Raw genomic sequence first — 19,170 nt, 5'->3', positions numbered from 1 at the left:
TGGTCTGGATCAAGGGGCATTAGATAACTCTGATCCAAAATCAGCACTCTTAAAGATGAACAAATAACTGATTACATTTCTAGAAACTTCATAGTGGCAAAGTGCTGACTGAGGATCAGTTTAGCCTGGTGTACCATGACACTATTTCAGTACATTTATATTGGGGTCTTCAACCTTGGTGGAAAAAGAGATGGAGCAAGGACCCTCTTTAAAATATTCTATGTAATAACATACATATAGTACCATATGAATGTATTTACACACTTTGTTATGATGCTTACATTCCAAAGCCATTAAATAATCATTATCGATGTACAGTCATATACTTGTATATTATAATTTATAATACAAGTTGACTTAATACATTTGTAACGTGTAAGGTACATTTAAGAATTTAGATGAATTCTACCTTCTTTAACTTTGGTTGAAGATAACTTAAAGGGATAGTTTAAGTGAACATTACCATTTACTCACCCCATGCCATCTCAGATGTGTATGATCTTCTTCTTAAGAACACAAACAAAGATTTTTAGAACATCTCAGCTCTGTTGGTCCATACAATGCAAGTGAATTGTGGACAGAACTTTTAAGATCCAAAAAGCACTTAGAAGCAGTATAAAAGTAATCCTTACGACTCCAGTGGTTAAATCCATACCTTCAGAAGCAATATCTGACAGGTGTGGATGAGAAACAGATCAATATTTAAGTCGTTTTTTTGGGGGGGTTACTATAAATTATCTGCCCTGCCCAGTACGTGGTGATATGCACAAAGAATGTGAACTGCCAAAAACAAAAGAAGAAATGTCTTATTAAATGTGAAAGTGAAAATAGAGATTTACAGTAAAAAAGGACTTAAATATTGATCTGTTTCTCCACCCACACTTATCATATCACTTTTGAAGATATGGATGTTACCACTGGAGTCATAAGGATTACTTGGCCTTTATGTCATTTTTAGAGCTTCAAAGGTCTGGTCACCATTCACTTGCATTGTATGGACCAACAGAGCTGAGATATTCTTATAAAATTCGTTGTTTGTGTTCAGCAGAAGAAAGAAAGTCATACACTATCACTTTAATATTGTGTTTTTGTTTAATGCATGATAAATAGTTTAAGTTCAAACAATTGTAAAACCCCCTGCAGTGCCCCCTGCTGAAGACTATAATATAAAATGTAATAAAATAAGGACAAGTGATGGCAGTTTCTAGACACAGAGCATACTAAGTACTCTGAAAGTTTATCTGACCCTATGACATACTCCCGGTTAATTTTTCTACAGGATGAAGCTTCGTCCTGTCACATCGGGCTCTAGTCGAGAGTAGTGTGATGGGCTGTATGGTTGTGTTGTGGAGAGTTGGGAGGAGTTTAGGTTCAGGGAGGAGGAGCCTGAGCCAGATCTGCTCCACCTGTGTCTGTCTCTGCTGAATGAAAGAGGGCTGCAGCGACGGTACTCCAGTCCTATGTGGGTGCTGACCTGAGATGGACTCAGACTGAGTTTATGACCCTGAGCTCTTAACTCATACTCTTCTACTGTTGTCTTCTTGTAGCTGAGAGAGAGACAGAGAGAGAGTTGAGAGATATTTATATAGTTGATAAGCTTCATGAGAAGGCAAAGATAAGGGTTATGAACATTGGAAAAGAAAGAATGTGAACTCATTCTTCTGCTCTGGATATTAGGAAAGAATAAACAAATTTTAGCAGACATCAAATTTTAACCTCCTGTCGCCGATTTTCCCGTGTGATCAGTCTGTCCAAAATCTAGTAAATGGCAGCTACTTTCTAAGGCAGCATCCTAACCGAAATCATACATCTTATAGGGATAGTTCACCCAAAAATGTTAATTCTCTCATTATTTACTTACCCTCATGCCATCCCAGATGTGTATGAAAAGCATATAAAGGCAGCATAAAAGTAATCCATATGACTCCTGTGGTTAAATCCATATCTACTAAAGCGAAATAATAATTGTGGGTGAGAAACAGATCAATATTAAAGTCCAATTTTACTATCAATCTCCACTTTCACTTTAAAATTTTTCTTCTTTCGTTTTTGGCTATTTGCATTCTTCATGCATATCACACACTACTGAGCAGGGATGAGAATTATAGTAAAATAGGACAAAGATCTGTTTTTTCACCCACACCAATTATATCGCTTCTAAAGATATAGATTTCAACACTGGAGTAATTTCTATTACATTTATGCTGCCTATTATGTGCTTTTTGGAGCCATGTTGGTAGCCATTCACTTGCTTTGTGAGGACCTACAGAGCTGATACCTTCTTCTTTCAGCTGCTCCCATTAGGGGACTCCAGACCAGACCATCCGTTATCCGCATATTTGACTTGGCACAGGTTGTTTACTCCAGATGCCCTTCCTGACGAAACCCCCAGTGGTTGGGGGACTCTCACTCACAATTTAGAGTCTTCAATTCACTTAACCTGCATGTTTTTGTACTTATGGGGGAAACCGGAGCACCTGGAGGAAACCCACGTGAACACAGGGAGAACATGCAAACTCCACACAGAAAGGCCCAGTTGAGCTGGGACTCAAACCTAGGACCTTCTTGCTGCAAGGCAACGGTGCTATACACCATGTTGCCCCCCCTACAGAACTGATATAATCTTTTAAAAATCTTTGTGTTCAGCATAGTAAAAAAAAATCATACACATCTGGATGGCATGAGGGTGAGTAAATTATGAGACTTTTCATTTTTGGGTGAACTATTTCTTTAAGTGACTGATTTGAACATTTTCATGAAGCTTGTATATTAGGGAATTATATCCTTTTGAGACCCCACGTCCACATGCATCGACATTATGTTTTGGCTTTGCTATAGGCTATGCTTAATTTTAAATTATTGAAACAAATGATCTCAGTACAGGAGACTCTAGGCTGTCATTAAAGTGTTGAACTTTCAATGTGACAAAACAATGTGGTGCTTATCTCAGTTGAGTTTGTCTACATCTAGTAAGAAACCCTATTAAGTATTTACATTAAAACCTGTTTGAGGCAAAGTGTAGATTCTCTAGTTTTATCCAATATGCCATTTACATTTTTTGTATTGATTTCCACATATGAGGATTATGGGCTCATTTCCCTTAAAATATTCCATATTCACTGTACATTATTACATTGAGAGATCAATGGATGCATCCAAACCGGAAAATCTTGCTTTCAGAGGCTGTATATGGAGTTAGGATGGTTGGTAGTGATTGGATGAAGCTGGCCATTACACTAAATCAGGAATTAGCATAAATAATTTGAATTCAATGTCTGTAACATCTACAAAACATGAATAATCAACTCTCCTGGAAACATAATGAACAATTTGATTAAAAAAAAATTCTATAGCTTGATATTATTTAAAATTTCACAACTTACTGTACTCTCACTGTCCATATATATATATATATATATATATATATATATATATATATATATATATATATATATATATGCATGTTTCTTAGGAGCTACTAGTTACAATTCAAAAGGGGACTGTTAAATGCACACAGCAGTCATGCTCCGGTCTCAGGAGGATACTGACCACAAAGGAAATATGAGATGCCTTATATTTTGACCAAAACGATGAGTCATATAAAGCAGCATCATTTTGGAACAGCTTTTTTGTCAGAAGCACTCCTATGATGCCTAAACTACCTAGGCGGGCAGCTCTCTTGGATTTGTAACAGCTATAGAATGGTCACTGATGTTTGCAGGGAGAATGTGAAGACTTCATGTTAGTGTAGTGTTGTGTGAACTTACAGTCTCAGCAGTAGAGAGGAGAGCACAACAGAGACAGATGAAGCTGCCATCGCAGCAGAACCCATCCAGGGCTGCAGCACCAGTCCAGCAGGCATAAACACACCTGAAAACCATGCAAATTATATACAAGCCTACGTGCAAATTAACACAATTCTTACTAATGACAGAAAACAATATAGTAACATTATGGTAGTGTCAATGTTTGCACTATGATGGTGCTGTTTACCTGCAGCAATAGGGATGCCAAGCAAGTTGTAAATGAGAGCAAACACAAAGTTAATCCGGATTCTCTGCACAGTCTTTTTAGACAGCTCAATACTGGCCACCACATCCAGCAAATCATTCTACATCAATAACGGAAAAGCATATTGAACAAAGAATATGGTGACTTTCTCACATTTTTAGTTTAAATAATTTGCCATTTGTCTCATGATTAAATACATTGTGATTGAGCAATCTCACTCACTCTTATAAGGACAATATCTGCTGCCTCTATGGCAACATCAGTGCCTGTTCCAATGGCGATGCCTAGATCAGCATGGGCAAGAGCAGGCGAGTCGTTGACCCCGTCACCTACCATTGCAACTTTAAGACCTCTTTCCTGCAATTCTTGAACCTTTGCCACTTTATGAGAGGGCAAGACCTCAGCAAACACCTTCCTGATGCCCACCTGTATAAAGAAACCCAAGTGTAAATAGCACTGGCTACACAGCGCAGCTATTTGCAAATGTCTAGTGCACTCAGACAAATTAATAAAAAGGAAAATAAGCAAAATATTTAATAGAATATATACAAACAGTATATATTAAATGTTACTATTATCCTATCTGTACTAGCACTAGTAGCCTATGTTACTACACTTGCCTTGCCTAGTCTGCAATTATAGCACATATATCTCTCAATGAGCATGACTAATATATCAGTGCACCTGTGTGGCAATGGCTCGGGCTGTGCGTCTGTTGTCTCCTGTGATCATGAAGACCTCTATTCCCATACTGCTTAGGGTACGAACAGCTAGAGCTGACTCTGCCTTCACTGTGTCTGCCACAGCTAACATAGAACACAGAACTCCTGAGAGACAGAGAATGAATACATAAGAGGATATGTAAGAGAGAGGGTAAGAGAAATGGATCAAGAAAAATAGTGGTATAAAAAAAGGAATAGGTAAAGGATGTGGAAGGAATGAACGATACATCTGAATAAAATCTATAAACCTGAAAAATGTTTAAAAAAAAAAAAAAGAAAAAGAAAAAAGGTAAGAAATAAAAATAACAAAAAATTACATTCTTTATCAAATTTATTTTAATTGAATTTAATATTATGTGTCTGGACAAAAACTCTGATAATTGTAATGATTTAAGTTAAACACTCTGGCTAATAAAATTTGTTGTATAAGAAAACAATTTATTTTTTAATTAACATGGTTTGAATTAATAAAAAAATATATTCAGGTACAGTAGATCTTATGTTAGAGATATCTGCCTATTGCACAAGTAGATTTTTCAATGTGCATATAAACACAAAATACCATTTATGAGCTTGAACTGTACCGTCAATAGCCACAAGTATGGCTGTCTGGCCTTTAGTCTCATGGCTGCTCATGGCATCATCCACATCAGCAGTGACCTCCAAACCATTCCTCATCATCCACTGTCTGTTCCCAATCAAAACAGAGTATGAGGGGCTGTCTGAAGAACAAATCACATACACATCACATTTTACTGTTGAACTGATTATAAAGCATCTGCTGAAATGTTGGCATCAATAAATAACACCTTAATATCATTCCTCACATTTCCTAAATGCTTCCAATGCAACTCTGACATGAAAATAAGATTTATACATTTACATTTACATTTATTCATTTGGCAGACGCTTTTATCCAAAGCGACTTACAAAAGAGGAAGAACATCAGCGAATCATCTTAGGGAGACAGTGGTACAAAAGTGCCATATTACAAAGTTTCACTATCATCAGAATAGTACACCAAACAGATTTAAGTGCAACAAGAAATGTAAATAATTTGTTTGTTTTTTTTTTTTTGTTTTTTTTTAGTGACCGGTTAAGTGCTTTTGGAAAAGATTTATAGAGGTTGTATAATGGAAGACAGGATTTTGAAATAAAAAAGTTTGTCGTACTATAAAGATATATACTCTTTACTTCCTAGACCATCCAGACTTTTTATGAAAGCTAAAATAAAAAAAATTAAAAACAGAAATAAAGCACAAGCTGATGATACAAAAAGCTCACACTAGGAGGCAATAAAAACACATATAAACCTTACCTGGCCCTGCATCTGTGTCTGCCAACAGGCTGCTCTCATCTGTGGTGGCTCCTTGGAGGTTGAGCAGAAGTGGTGTGGGTTTTGCTGTGGGAATTGCTTGATTCTTTGGACTGTTCTGTAGCAGATCCTCAATGTTGGAGACTTTACAACTTATTCCACAGCCAGGAACTGCCTGGAAGTCATAGCAGTGCCCAAGGCTTTCTGTTCCTAACTCCTACAGAGGGACAGAAAGAGGAAGATGGGAGATAAATACAGAAAGAAAGAAAAAAGGAAGCAAAAAATGATTCTAAAGGTTACGATTTAAAAACAAGACAGTTTAATGTCAAATTTAGGTTTCCCCAAATGTCTGAAACTCTTAGAATTAAGAGCTTAGAATAAAATATTACAAATACCTTAAAAGGTTAGTCCACCCAAAAATTAATAATGTCTCTCTCATCAGATAAAGATTTTAAGAAGAATACCTCAGCTCTGTAAGTCCATTCAATGTAAGTGAATAATGGACAGAACTTTGGAGCTCTAAAAAGCACATAAATGCAGCATAAATGTAATACATACGACTCCAGTGGTTAAATCCATAACTTCAGAAGCGATACAATAGGTGTGGGTGAGAAATAGATAAATATTTCCATCCTTTTTTATAATAAATTTTCCTCCCTGCCCAGTAGGTGGTGATATGCATTTAGAATGTGAATCAACAAGAACAAAAGAAAAAGAAAGTGAAAGTGGAGATTTATAATAAAAAAAAAGGATTTAAATAAAGAACTGTTTCTCACCTACACATATCATATTGCTTCTAAAAATATGGATTTAACCAAAATGGATTTTAGTCTGATATATTACATTTATGCTGCCTTTATGTGCTTTTTAGAGCTCCAAAGTTCAGGCCACCATTCACTTACATTGTATGGACCTACAGAAATGAAATATTCTTCTAAAAATCTTTATTTGTGTTCAGCAGAAGGATGATCTGGGATGGCATAAGGATGAGTAAATGATGAGAGAATTTTCATTTTTGGGTGAACGATTACTTTAAATAAATAGTTCAATGAAAGATGAAGAAGAAAGTGAAAGTGGAGATTGATAGTAAAAAAAGGACATAAATATTGAATATTTAGAGTGACATTAGTGGGGTAAATAAATTACAACAGAATTTTCATTTTTGGGTGAAATACCTCTTTATTGTAAGAGTAACAGAAGTCTTTGGAGGTTCTGACAGTGTCCATTGACTATCATTCAATACTATACTGAAGTTTCAAAGCTAGTTATGTGTGTTGCTTATTTCAAACCTCTTTGCAATACTTGGCGACAGCAATGCCCAACGGATGTTCACTGCTGGCCTCAGCGGTGCCCACCACAGCCAGAACCTTCCGGAGAGGAAGCCTTGCTCGGTCCCACAATACCAGTACACGTGTCACCTGCGGCACCCCGTTAGTGATGGTGCCTGTCTTATCAAACATAACAGCCCTTACCTAAAGAGGGAGCAATTGTGTGATGGTGAAAACAGATTATCTCCACCAGTAAATTCTGTTGAATCTGGAAAGAAATATCGAAAGAATCTGAACATTTCTGTCTCAGCTACACTAAAATGTATATACAATCTTACCATTATATAAATTAATCTCTATAGTTGTAGCCATAAACATATATTATATACACTGCCAGTCAAAATTTTGAACTCATCTCATTATTATTACTATTTCCCACATTTTAGAATAATAGTAAAGTCCTCAAAACTGTAAAATAAGACAAATGGAAAATTGGCAATTCTCTTTACCATCTTCATGCGGTGCCACCTGGGATCATATTTAAACAATATTAAAAAAGTTACCAAGCTGGATACCTGTCGGCTGCTTTTCCTTCACTATCTAGTCAATCAACAAAAAAAGTATTGAATTAAAATGTTAGTTTTGTAAAGAAATTGATATGTAGGCAACATTTATATTTGTTTACTAAACTAATCGCAAGCATTTATGCATAAGCCTTTAGATTCAAATGTTTTTAATATCATGAAAAAAAACATACATTCAGTCAAGTATGGCTGAACTTTTGACTGGTAATGTAGATATATAATATATAAATCAAACCTACAGTATATAGACTAAACAACAAGAGCGGTCACGGTCCTGTCACTCTGTCAGTATGGGTTTTTGTCTGACAGGACCGTGGCATAATCGTCCCATGTCTGTCTTGTGTTTCGTCTTTGTGAGAGCACATGGTTTCGGATATATTCCCTTTTCTATCTTGTTTCATGTCGGGAGCACAGTGTCTGGATCCTAACTTCCTGTCTGGTTCGGTTTCGGTCTGTGTCGGGATCCGGACACTCATGCTCCATGTCTGTCTGCTATTGGCGTGGGTGCATCATGCTTACGTTATCTTGGCAGCATGCACTCACGTCAATAGTTTGTCTCTTGAATGCGGGTGCACCTCACGTCACACTTGTGTTGCATAGTGGGCCCGGGTCACGAGCTGTCATCTTCTGAGGTTCGGTCACTTTGGTCTAAGGTGTCGGGTGTGTGAATGAACTTTCGAACAGGTGTCCTTGTCTTGTTTTTGTTGGCTGCTGTGTGCATCGCGTGCCGTTTGCCTCGTGATGTACGCTAAGATTTAGTTTAGTGTGAGAATCCCTGGCATCGCTTTGGCGTTGCTACGCATTCTCTCGTATTGTTTGTCGATTTGCATGGGCGTATATTGCCTTATTGTCTTGCCGATGTGCGCTCATGCCATTTGGGTGTTTTGTTGTCTTGTGAGGGCATGTGGCTTTTTATAGTTTCTGCATCGTCGCATGTCTGTCTGTCTTGCATCATACCCTGCCTCCTTGTTTGCTTATTATTAGTTAATTTGCCTCACCTGTCCCCTGTCAACCCGTTTGATTTCTCTCCCTATTTTAGTCTCCACGTGTTTGCTGTCCAGTGCCAGTTCACCTTGTTTCCAGTCTTGTCATCTAGTCGATCCTGTATGTGTTTTTCGGTCATTCCTTGTCAGTCCTGTTCCCCTACCATGTTCCTGTTCGGTCCGGTCGGTCCTGTGCCCCATTTACCTTCTTCCCCAGCCCAGATTACACCATTTGTTGTTTTTCCCCAACGGGGTTGTTTGTTTGTTTTTCTCCCTTGTGGGACTTTTGGTTTAATTTTTGCCCCTTTGTTTGTATTAATAAATTATTTTATTTTAACTCTGCGTTTGGGTTCTGAGCCTCTCTTATTCCTCACAAAGAGCTATCAAAAACATCATAATCAAGTAATGCTATTAAATGGAAATTCACATCATAAACCACAGCAGCTGAGATTTAATATTAATATATACAGGTCAGACTGAGAAAAGGGAATCAGGGTTGAACCTTGCCTTGTGGGCCATTTCCAGAGGTTCTCCACCCTTTATAAGAATGCCATTCTGGGCACCCACCCCTGTGCCCACCATAACAGCAGTCGGTGTTGCCAGACCCAGAGAGCAGGGGCATGCAATGGACAGAACCGTGATGGAGGCCTGGAAGGCAAACCGGACAATCACATCTGTCCGGGAGATGTTTTGGTCGTAATCCTGTAGAGATTATTCTTTAGTTAGACACTTTTCTGCTTCCCTCTACATAGTATCTTGCATGTACAAATGGCATGGTTCATGATTTAACTCACAGGAAAATATTGTGCCACTATGTTGAAGTCCATAAAGCCAATGATGAGCCATAGCACCGCTACAAGCGCCGAGACGACAACTATAAATGGAACAAAATAGCTGCTCAGTTTGTCAGCCAACTGCTGAATCGGCGCCTAGGAAAAGAGAACAATTACAACAAATCATGACAGAAATCATAATGGCTAACAATCAAAATTTCAGTGTGAAGTGATGAAGGAAGGATATTTTTTTAGGTTACAAACTGGTAATTACAAGGGTATTATGCTATAAATGTGGTTTATGAGAACATTTCTAGTGTCCCCATAATTCAAATATCTTAAAAAAAACATAAAAAATTAAGTTTGTTTTTTTATTATTTAATTAAAAATGCAGAATTGTTTTGTGAGGGTTAGGTTTAGGGTTAGGGGATAGAATCTATAGTTCGTACAGTATAAAAATCATTATGTCTATGGAGAGTCCTCATAAGAATAGCCACACTAACGTGTGTGTGTGTGTGTGTGTGTGTGTGTACCTTTGATGTCTGGGCCTCTTCCACTAGTTTAACTATCTGACTGAGCGTGGTCTCTGCCCCTACATGTGTGGCTTTTACCAGTAGAGCTCCATGAGCATTAATAGAACCTGCTATCACACAGCTGCCTGGTTTCTTTATGACTGGCATTGGCTCCCCTGGAGAAACAGAGAGACTTTCAGTTAGCAGTTTATATTCTAATTCATCAGGCCATCTTGGACCATTTGGCCACTATAACTAATAAACTTTAACATAGTGTATTAACCAGTGACAAATTCTCAGTGCCAGCAAACCCTTCTTTGCTGGCCTATCATGTCTAATAAATACATATTTTTTCATCCTTTCATACTCATTCACCTTTTTGCTCATCTGTTCTCATTCTCATCTATTTTTTAGTCACTTTCCACTTGTAATTCATCTAAAAATGAATAGTTGAATAGTTTATCCTATCAGAATTGATTCCTTGATCCTTACAAGCTAAGCGTGACGACTGGTTCACAAATCAGATGCCCAAAGCTGAGCAGAGTCTGAGCTCCACCCCATTAAGCCTTCAGAATTTCTAAAGAATCCCTCAACAGTGAATAGGCATCTAAAGTCAGATTATCCGATTCATCAGCCAATCAGATTGATTTATTTGTTCTTGGTGAGTGTGGTCTTTAGGATGTGTCCCAGTCGAGGCCTTCTAGCTGGCCTTGAGTGACGCAATCACGCTTTAAGTGATGTACGTAATTTAAAAGCGAAGAGCGCGAGATCTAGCTGACGAGTCCGCTGTTACTGTCGCTATCGCCATTGAGAAAGAGATCCTTATGGATTTAAAAATATGAGATGTAAACTGGAAAGGAGGGCTGATTAAAAAGAAGTAAATTGGTAAGTGCTTTTTGCATTGTTATAGCAACATCAGGAGATTTCTAAGTGTATATTAGGCTGGTTGGAGCATTCTGTGTCAGTTTAAGTTTTGAAAAGTAACCATGTATCCTTGCTAAACAAAAATTATTGCAAGCAACATTTAGAGCGCAAATATTATTAGATAGCTTTTCCTGGTGTTAGACCTTATTCGTTTTGGCTTTCTGCGTGGATGTGTTTTAAAAATGTTAATTGGTATTATTATTTGGCTGTGATGTAATGTATGATGTCCATAGGCTTATTAATTGTGAAACAGTGTTTTCTTAATGGCATGATTCATTGGCATTGATGGCCAAGACTTAAAATGCACGTGCTGACACTGGTATTAACATAATATTGAATAATTACAAAAAAAAGAAAGAAAGAAATGCTCTAAAGGAGCTCTACCAATAAAAATGTTACACTTTAACAATAGAATTCAACATTCACTCTATAAAATACTGTCAGTGATTTTCAGCTTGATTAAAAGCTGATGTATGGTTTTCTAGCCCATTCTATGTCAAAGCTATGCCATTCATGGATTCATTTTCCCTGAACATTTTTAAATAATGTGGCTCTGAGGCCATCAAAACATTGCTCTATGTGTTTGAGCATCCTGACCAGCCCAACACGCAACATAGTCCCAACCAGTGGCACGAGTTTGAGGTGGGACAATCTGTTTTTAGTGACAAATGGAAGACGGTGGAGACTTGTTTGAAAGTTGTTTAAACAATTCCATTTAGTGATGCTAGTGGTGTTGAAATACTACATCACCTTTAAATTAAAAACGTTATGTATTTGCAGCCACCTACAGAGGGTTGCGTCTTCTTTTCAAATCATTGAGAAAAAACACAAAGTATATACCACAACAGAGTTTACAAATGTAAACATAAAGTATATTACATCCTAAACCACACAAAATCTCATCAACTGAGGCAAAGTCTCTCACCAGTGATTAGGGACTCGTCTGCCATAGATGTGCCCTCGATCACCTTCCCATCAACAGGAAACTTTCCTCCCGGTGCCACCTTCACCACGTCACCCCTCTGCACCAACTCCACAGACACCTGCTCCTCGCTTACAAACAACAAGAAATGCAGATTTTGGTCATTACGTAAGTGTTATATTACAGAACACACACAGTGATCAATAAATTGTATATGTAGACGCACTACTAGAGCTTATCAAATGCAAATACACCAAAAGTGCTCAGTCCTGCTCCTGTATATCCAATCTAATACAAACATACCTGTAACAAGTAGCTAATCAAGGCCTTTGGGATCACTTGAAAATTACAGGGAAGAGTGTTAAAGATGCACTAAGTATTTGTTTTCTGCTAAAGGTTTTACATCTATAGTATACTACTTTTACTTTAGATATGTTTAAATGATGTACACTTATATTAGATGAACACTCCTATTCATATCATTGGCCAAGATAAGGATATTTTACTCTTCATAACAGTATGGTTGCCACCATGACTGGTTGAATACTACTCATTATTGGATAGATTCATTTTACAGAATAAATTATTATTAGAATTAGTATAGAATTTATTAAGAGACAAACATGTCGGCAAGTAGGCCACAATGCAATGCTAAGTTCTTTAACATCTAAAGGTTTGTGGATAGTTGTCAGTATAAAATGTAAGACCTCTGTGAAATCGACCAGTCATACTGTACATAAACAAAAAATACTTTTTTGAAACTGGATTGAGCAGCCATAATTCTATGACAGTAACTGCCTGCTTCTTGTTGAAAGTTGAAATGCATATTATGTAATAATATTATATAGTGTGATTTGAACCTGATGATAGTGTTGTCCGGACCCAGGTACACTATAGTGGCATCCGTTGCCTGTAGAGACATGAGTTTTGCCAGAGCCTCAGAAGTTTTACACTGCAAGGACAAAGGAATTATTCCATTATGAGAAATAATGTACAAATCATCATTTTATCCCATCTAGGTCAGACTAATTCTACATAACAGCTTCTGTACATATTGAAGCCATAAAAACACAACATTGATTTTATCCAAACACAAGTTTGAGGATATTTATTGCCTGTAAAACTGTTGTTACTGATTAAACTAAAGACAGCTCAGAACAGCTTGAGGAAATTGCTCAGACCTGAGAAGAGGTATAAGTTTTATAAGTTTTTATTTACTTATAGCTCTATCACATGAAGCACATCACTGGATTTATGACAAAAAGAGATTTCAGTACTAGTCAAAGTAAACAAATGCTCATAAACAACTGTTGTCATAACAGAAGGAAGCTGCAACCATATACCCTCACACCCTATTGGACAAACTAAGCTAATTGTAAATATACTGTATATAACTAAAACAAAAATATCTATAAAATTCCCGCCACTCATTAAATCATTTTTAATTGGCATCAAAAAAATATTTCCTATAGTTTGGGATTATTGCCAATGAAGACTGCAAGCAATGCAATCCAAAACCTTAACCTGCAAGCAATTAAAACACTAAGAAGTACTGTGTGGCATGGGGGGCGTGGTCGTGTTTTCTGGGCACTCTCTCTCCCTCTCTCGACACTTGGCGTTCCTTAAATGTCTCTCTCCGTATCACTATAACAAGACACAGGTGTTAGAGGTAATTATAAACCAGGTGACAAGCCTTACCGCTTTCTCTCTCTCCTGCAGACCGACACACGACCACGCCCCCCATGCCACATACTGTTATACGGTATAGAAATCAGCTATAAATCAGCTTGATTATTTCAGTTATTTAAAGTCTGTATTGACAATATCAAGATAAGTGCATATTGAAATCTGGATATGGAAAGGATGACCAGACAAAAGCTTAACCAATTTCCTCAGATTTAAATTACTTCAAATTAAAGATAAGGGGCTAAGAGTATTATCGCTAAACTCAGTGCTATGCCATAAGTCATACACGCAAAGTCAATGGGCATGGCCATGAAGTTTTGGTATTTTCGTGTAAGCATGTGCTAAGTCTAGGCGCAAGTGGGTTTGGCGATATTGTGATGCAAAGTGCTACTGGGCTGGGTCAAGTGCAATTTAATTTGGAGGATCTTCTCTGGCCCCATATTTGTCTTATTATATGGTCCATACCCTGTCAAGCACCAGCGATATAAACAAAGATTGCACATTCATAAGAAGTTGGTAGAGTAAATCGATCGTCGATTTTGACAATTTTTTATAATTTATCAAAAAATAAATAATTAAACCCAAATAATTTTTATATTCAAATTACATTTGAAACTAAATGAAAATATAATAAAATTAACGAAAATGTAAAAGAAAATTCCAAATTAAAAATTTTACATTTTTGCAGAGACTTAAAAATCACTCTACTACAACAAGTGGAAAAATACCAATACAAATTAGATCATAAATACAATTGTAAATAAAAACATAATAATAATAATAATAATTTAGATAATTTAACACAAATCCAATGCATTTTGTTTTTATAAAATGGCTACAACAGTGATTGTCAGGGGCATAATTTGGTGTCCCACTTTATTTTCAGAGTTTGGGCAAGAACTTAATTACCACCTGCTTTTGAAATCTCCAAACTACAAATACAGGAACTGAGTTTAGATTTTGCGCTGAAAACAGGCATGTTTTTTAAACGCCTTAATGTAATTACCTATTTCACAGGAAAATAGAAAACTTTGTGCCACTTAATTAACATTCAATACACGCAAAGTTTGCTCGCATTCACCCACAGATAGCGCAAACACCCCCACCCCCACCCACGCCCACTTGCACTGGCACGGAAATTACACTTAGAATTAGCTCTCTCATGAAAATTGTCCAAGCACATAGCACCCATGTGTGCACTCATGGAAAAAGAACCCATGTTTTTTTCAGGTAAACTAAAGACTCCTAACTCAGGTTTGTACTGTCTCACAGGGGGTGTAATATTTTCACCATTAAGACATTTGACTGCCCTCTGAGAAGCAGATGTTTGTTACTTTTTCGATGATACAATACTTTTCACCTATTTAACTTAATATCCAGAATCAACCATAAGTTTGCCACTCGAAGTTTAATTACTTTAAAAAGAGCATACAATATGACTCTGTGGTGCCATTAAAACTTTGCTCTGGTTGTTTTAGCGTCTGACTGAGCAAGTTCGGGGTGGGACTATCTTTATGTCCAACCAATGGCAAATGGAGAAAGTGATCAGGAAACCTGATCTAAAACAGTGCACTTATGTTTTGTGGTACTACTGGCACAGACATTGCAAATTTCACTTTTAAGTACTTTTCAGAGAGTTATTTGATGTTTCTTTACCTTAGCTACATGCTCCAGCCAGCGTCCCAGAGCGATGAACACAAAAAGCATCGGAGGTGTATCAAAAAATGTGAGCGGGCTCTGTTTAGCTCCTTCAATCATGGCAACGATCAGCACTATGCAGGAATATACATATGCGATGGTGGTTGCCAAGACGATGAGGACGTCCATGTTGGCTACACCATGTCTTAGCGAACGGTACGCTTGAATGTAAAAGTAACGGCCACCTAGAAACTGAATGAGAAAGAGAATTAAATAAAAGAGAGATGCTTTTTTCTTTTAAAAATATGCAAAAAAAAAAAAAGAAAAACTTAAACCTTTCTGACTTTTTCCAACATTTATTAGAAGAATACATAAATATATACTTCACATGTTTCAGAGTTTTCAAAATCCCTGAACACATTTGTGATGTTTGGGGTCCTTTTAGATCCCAACCTATTTTATGGTAGGCTGTTTTACAATTTCTTGCTGACTCTCTGCCATGATAATGTCAATTTATTACAAAAGTATCCCATACGTTTATTCCCTAACATGAGTTTTTCTCTATCAGAGAGCTTTTATGATATTTTGGTCCCCTTTCAGTGTTTCAAGCCTCTAAAAAACTATTTTTGACTAATTTTGGATGCTTTATATCAACAGATTTCCCTAAAATAAAGGAAGAAAACTAGTATTTGTAAAAACAAAAACAAAAAAAACAACAACAACATAATAATGTGTTTCTAAACACATTACTCTTTTTTTCTTACAACCATGAATGAAAAAGCATCACTTTTAGATGCAATCAACATCATTTTACAAATGGTCTGTACATTGTAAACATTGTGCAAGGTACTATTCTGAATTTGTGTTTGCAACACATTCTCAATAGTGCCACAGAAAAAGGTATACATGTTTGAATTGACGCAAAGATATCTGATGAGGGATGGCGCTTGACAGTCACTCGGCAGAATGGGGGTGATATCAGGGTTCTGGAATATTTGGGAACAACATTTTGACTTCCCGTATGATCACGTTGATTGGAAAGGGAGAGGTTTTCAATTGTATTTAACTATCATTATCATTATTAAAGCTTTTTATTATAGTTTTTCCCAATTGTGAAGAAAGCTTTTACAGATGCAAAAACATATATTTACAAACTGTACAAAATCTGTACATTATGTGCACAGAGGAGGACTGAACATTGGGCATCAATTAACATTAGTATCACTGGTTTATTGTTTAATATTTCTTGTTGAGGATCTGTGGTGTTTTTTGCAAATAAATATGTAAAACCTGTTCATTTTGACTGGGGTCAAATTGACCCCAAACATAATAAATTACATAATCTTCCAAGAGATACATGGTTTAATTTTCCTTGTCTTACAAAACTAAAAATGACTGCTTTCAGTCAATCCAATTTTTAATTGTGATTAATCGCATAATTTTTTTAGTTAATCGTGATTAATCGCAGAAATTTGGCACTATATATACTTCTTTTTTGTCAAAATTTATTTATTTCCATTTTTAGGAAGAAAACAAATCCATTTGTAGCAATATAATGCTTTATTAACAATTTCCAAACAAAGCCTTCCACAATATAAACATACAAATGCACTAAAATATCACAATTTCAAGTCATATCAAACGTTTCCCAAAGTCTAATCGAGAGTTTGACTAATTGAAAGAACTAGTTCCCACATAGGTTGCATGGACATTAAATCTCTTAAACTCATCCTCCACAATATTAATCTGCCAGGATACTGTGGATATCCACTTTGTTACAGCAATCGTGAAGCTGCATTCATGCATACATAGGCTGAAAAACACTTAAGTTACATCTGTGCTTGTTTTGTACATTAAATAGTGCTAAGAGATCCTTTCTCCATCATTTTATCACTGACAGGGAAGCGATGTCAAAGATTATTTTACTTAATGAGTTAACAACCTCTGCGATTCTATCATAGGAGAGAGCATAACAGTTAACTTTAGTGTGTTAAGACATTTCCGCCCAAAGAATGCCACATAACAAAGGTTCCACTTTTCACACCAGTGTTTATGCTGTATTAACGATAAATGCTTTAATCGTGAATAAGAATAATTAATGCAATAAATGTTTGAAATGAATTGCATGCATACACGTTAATTCTGACTGATCTACTAAAAATATATTGCTTAATATATTAATGCCAAAAACTGAGCCTTCAAACAGCACAACGTATTGTTTGTGAACACAATTGAGATTTTGCTGGAATTACAAATTTTTTTCTATGCAAACCGGCATGTCATTATAAATATAAGATAAACATAAATATTAAACGACATGTTTTATCCTAATACTTTGTCTAAAAAGACTGGTCAGAAGTGACACAATCAGTAGGTATGACATAAAAGCAAATAGCATTTTTAATTTGTGTAATTAATCTTATTTCAAAATGTTTGGGGTCAATTTAAAGGAAAAGGAGGGTTAAGCTATTAGGATGGTTTTTTTTTAATTGGGTGTTGGGGAAACCTGCATGAAATAATCATTGTTTTTGAAATTTCATTGAGTAAAACAGAAATCAGACACTTCGCCTTTAAATCAAATGACAGGTGCCATGGAGGTACCTGAACTGGTGTGCAAAGCAGGAAGAAGGCCAAGTTAAGTGTAGAGAGACCAGGTAGGATGTTTTGGTCTACAGGCATGGAACCACCGTGTTCCTTGTGTTGACTGTCCATCACCATCATGTAGATCATTAGACCCATTACTGGGATTCCAAACACCAGACTGAACAGAAATGAGTGCTTCCATCTGTAAGCATAGGTACATTTTACACTGTTACATGCAGTCACATTGAATTAGCTATCTAAAAGTGGACATACCATACTTCCCTACAAAGTCAAAACACAGTAACTATGACAACAATAACAAATAAAGTTACTGCAAATTGCACACTCTATTTTCTCTGAATCTGAGCATAGCTGAGCCATACCTGTCTGTCACAGGACAGATCATCATATAAGAGACCCAATTTTGGTGAACACAGTTTTGATGAAAAAGTGTAGTTACTACATTAGCAAGGCAGCATAGACTATTGTTTTTATATAAAACTGAATATAACTGCTGTAGAATAACCTTAATGCACACCCTGTCCTTACCCCTATAGGAATACTTTATTCTTTTCTATAATAAAAACAAAGTATTTGCTCTATTTATGAATCTATTTTTCAATTGCGGACATCCCAAATGAGCACAAAGGGAGATTTTATCAGATTTACCTCAATTTTGGGGGCAATTTTGTCTCAAAACTATAGCTAAGTACATATTCACACAAACCAAAAAGAAAGAGAGAATTCAAATAAACTATAAAAGATACTTGCTGCCGAATCTCCTCATGATGGTCTAAAGTGTTCTTCCCAAATCCCTCATTCTTTATCAAAGACACTCCAAAACCCAAGCCCTATTTACACAGAGAGAAAGGGAATGACCAAAAAAGAGATAAGAGAAAGTGTGGAAAAGAATAACAACAAAAAAATAACTGTAACATTAAAACGAATCGGTTACCTAACGTAACCTCGGTTCTCTCTAGATGAGGGAACGAGTATTGCGTAAGCTAGCTTACGCTACGGGAAAGATTCATCTTTTCTGAGATATTGAAGCCAAAAAATTATCCTTAATTTTGTATCATTTGTCAACGCAGTTCAGCAACTGCAGACCTTGAGCGGGCTAGCTAGCAAGCTCATTGGTTGTTCTGCGGCAACTGCTGCAGCCTATAGATGAACTTGGGCGAACTCGCGTCCAATGAGAGGCGTCCGCACGCTTACTGCATCAAAGCCCGCCAAAATGGGCGTGGCTAGA

General features: G+C 36.6%; 1 protein-coding gene across 1 annotated transcript in view; it reads right to left on the bottom strand.

Annotated features, from left to right (window-relative positions):
• Nucleotides 1-723: 723 nt before the first annotated feature.
• The window catches only part of LOC127646875 (copper-transporting ATPase 2-like), a 36,274-nt gene continuing 17,827 nt past the window's right edge, over nt 724-19,170 (bottom strand). The window contains exons 6-21 of the mRNA XM_052130811.1: nt 18,693-18,772; nt 17,940-18,123; nt 15,357-15,590; nt 12,875-12,966; nt 12,018-12,145; nt 10,190-10,344; nt 9,678-9,812; nt 9,386-9,585; nt 7,338-7,515; nt 6,052-6,265; nt 5,318-5,455; nt 4,696-4,838; nt 4,234-4,437; nt 3,994-4,111; nt 3,768-3,870; nt 724-1,547 (exon numbers count right to left, since the gene is read on the bottom strand). Of these exons, the coding sequence (XP_051986771.1) occupies nt 1,274-1,547; nt 3,768-3,870; nt 3,994-4,111; nt 4,234-4,437; nt 4,696-4,838; nt 5,318-5,455; nt 6,052-6,265; nt 7,338-7,515; nt 9,386-9,585; nt 9,678-9,812; nt 10,190-10,344; nt 12,018-12,145; nt 12,875-12,966; nt 15,357-15,590; nt 17,940-18,123; nt 18,693-18,772 (2,580 nt within the window). The 3' untranslated portion in view covers nt 724-1,273. The remainder of the gene's footprint in view (nt 1,548-3,767; nt 3,871-3,993; nt 4,112-4,233; nt 4,438-4,695; nt 4,839-5,317; nt 5,456-6,051; nt 6,266-7,337; nt 7,516-9,385; nt 9,586-9,677; nt 9,813-10,189; nt 10,345-12,017; nt 12,146-12,874; nt 12,967-15,356; nt 15,591-17,939; nt 18,124-18,692; nt 18,773-19,170) is intronic.

The sequence above is a fragment of the Xyrauchen texanus genome, chromosome 7 (genome assembly GCF_025860055.1).
Source record: "Xyrauchen texanus isolate HMW12.3.18 chromosome 7, RBS_HiC_50CHRs, whole genome shotgun sequence".
Lineage (NCBI taxonomy): Eukaryota > Metazoa > Chordata > Actinopteri > Cypriniformes > Catostomidae > Xyrauchen > Xyrauchen texanus.
Note: the sequence above shows the minus strand (reverse complement) of the source record. Positions and strands in the feature narration are given on the sequence as shown.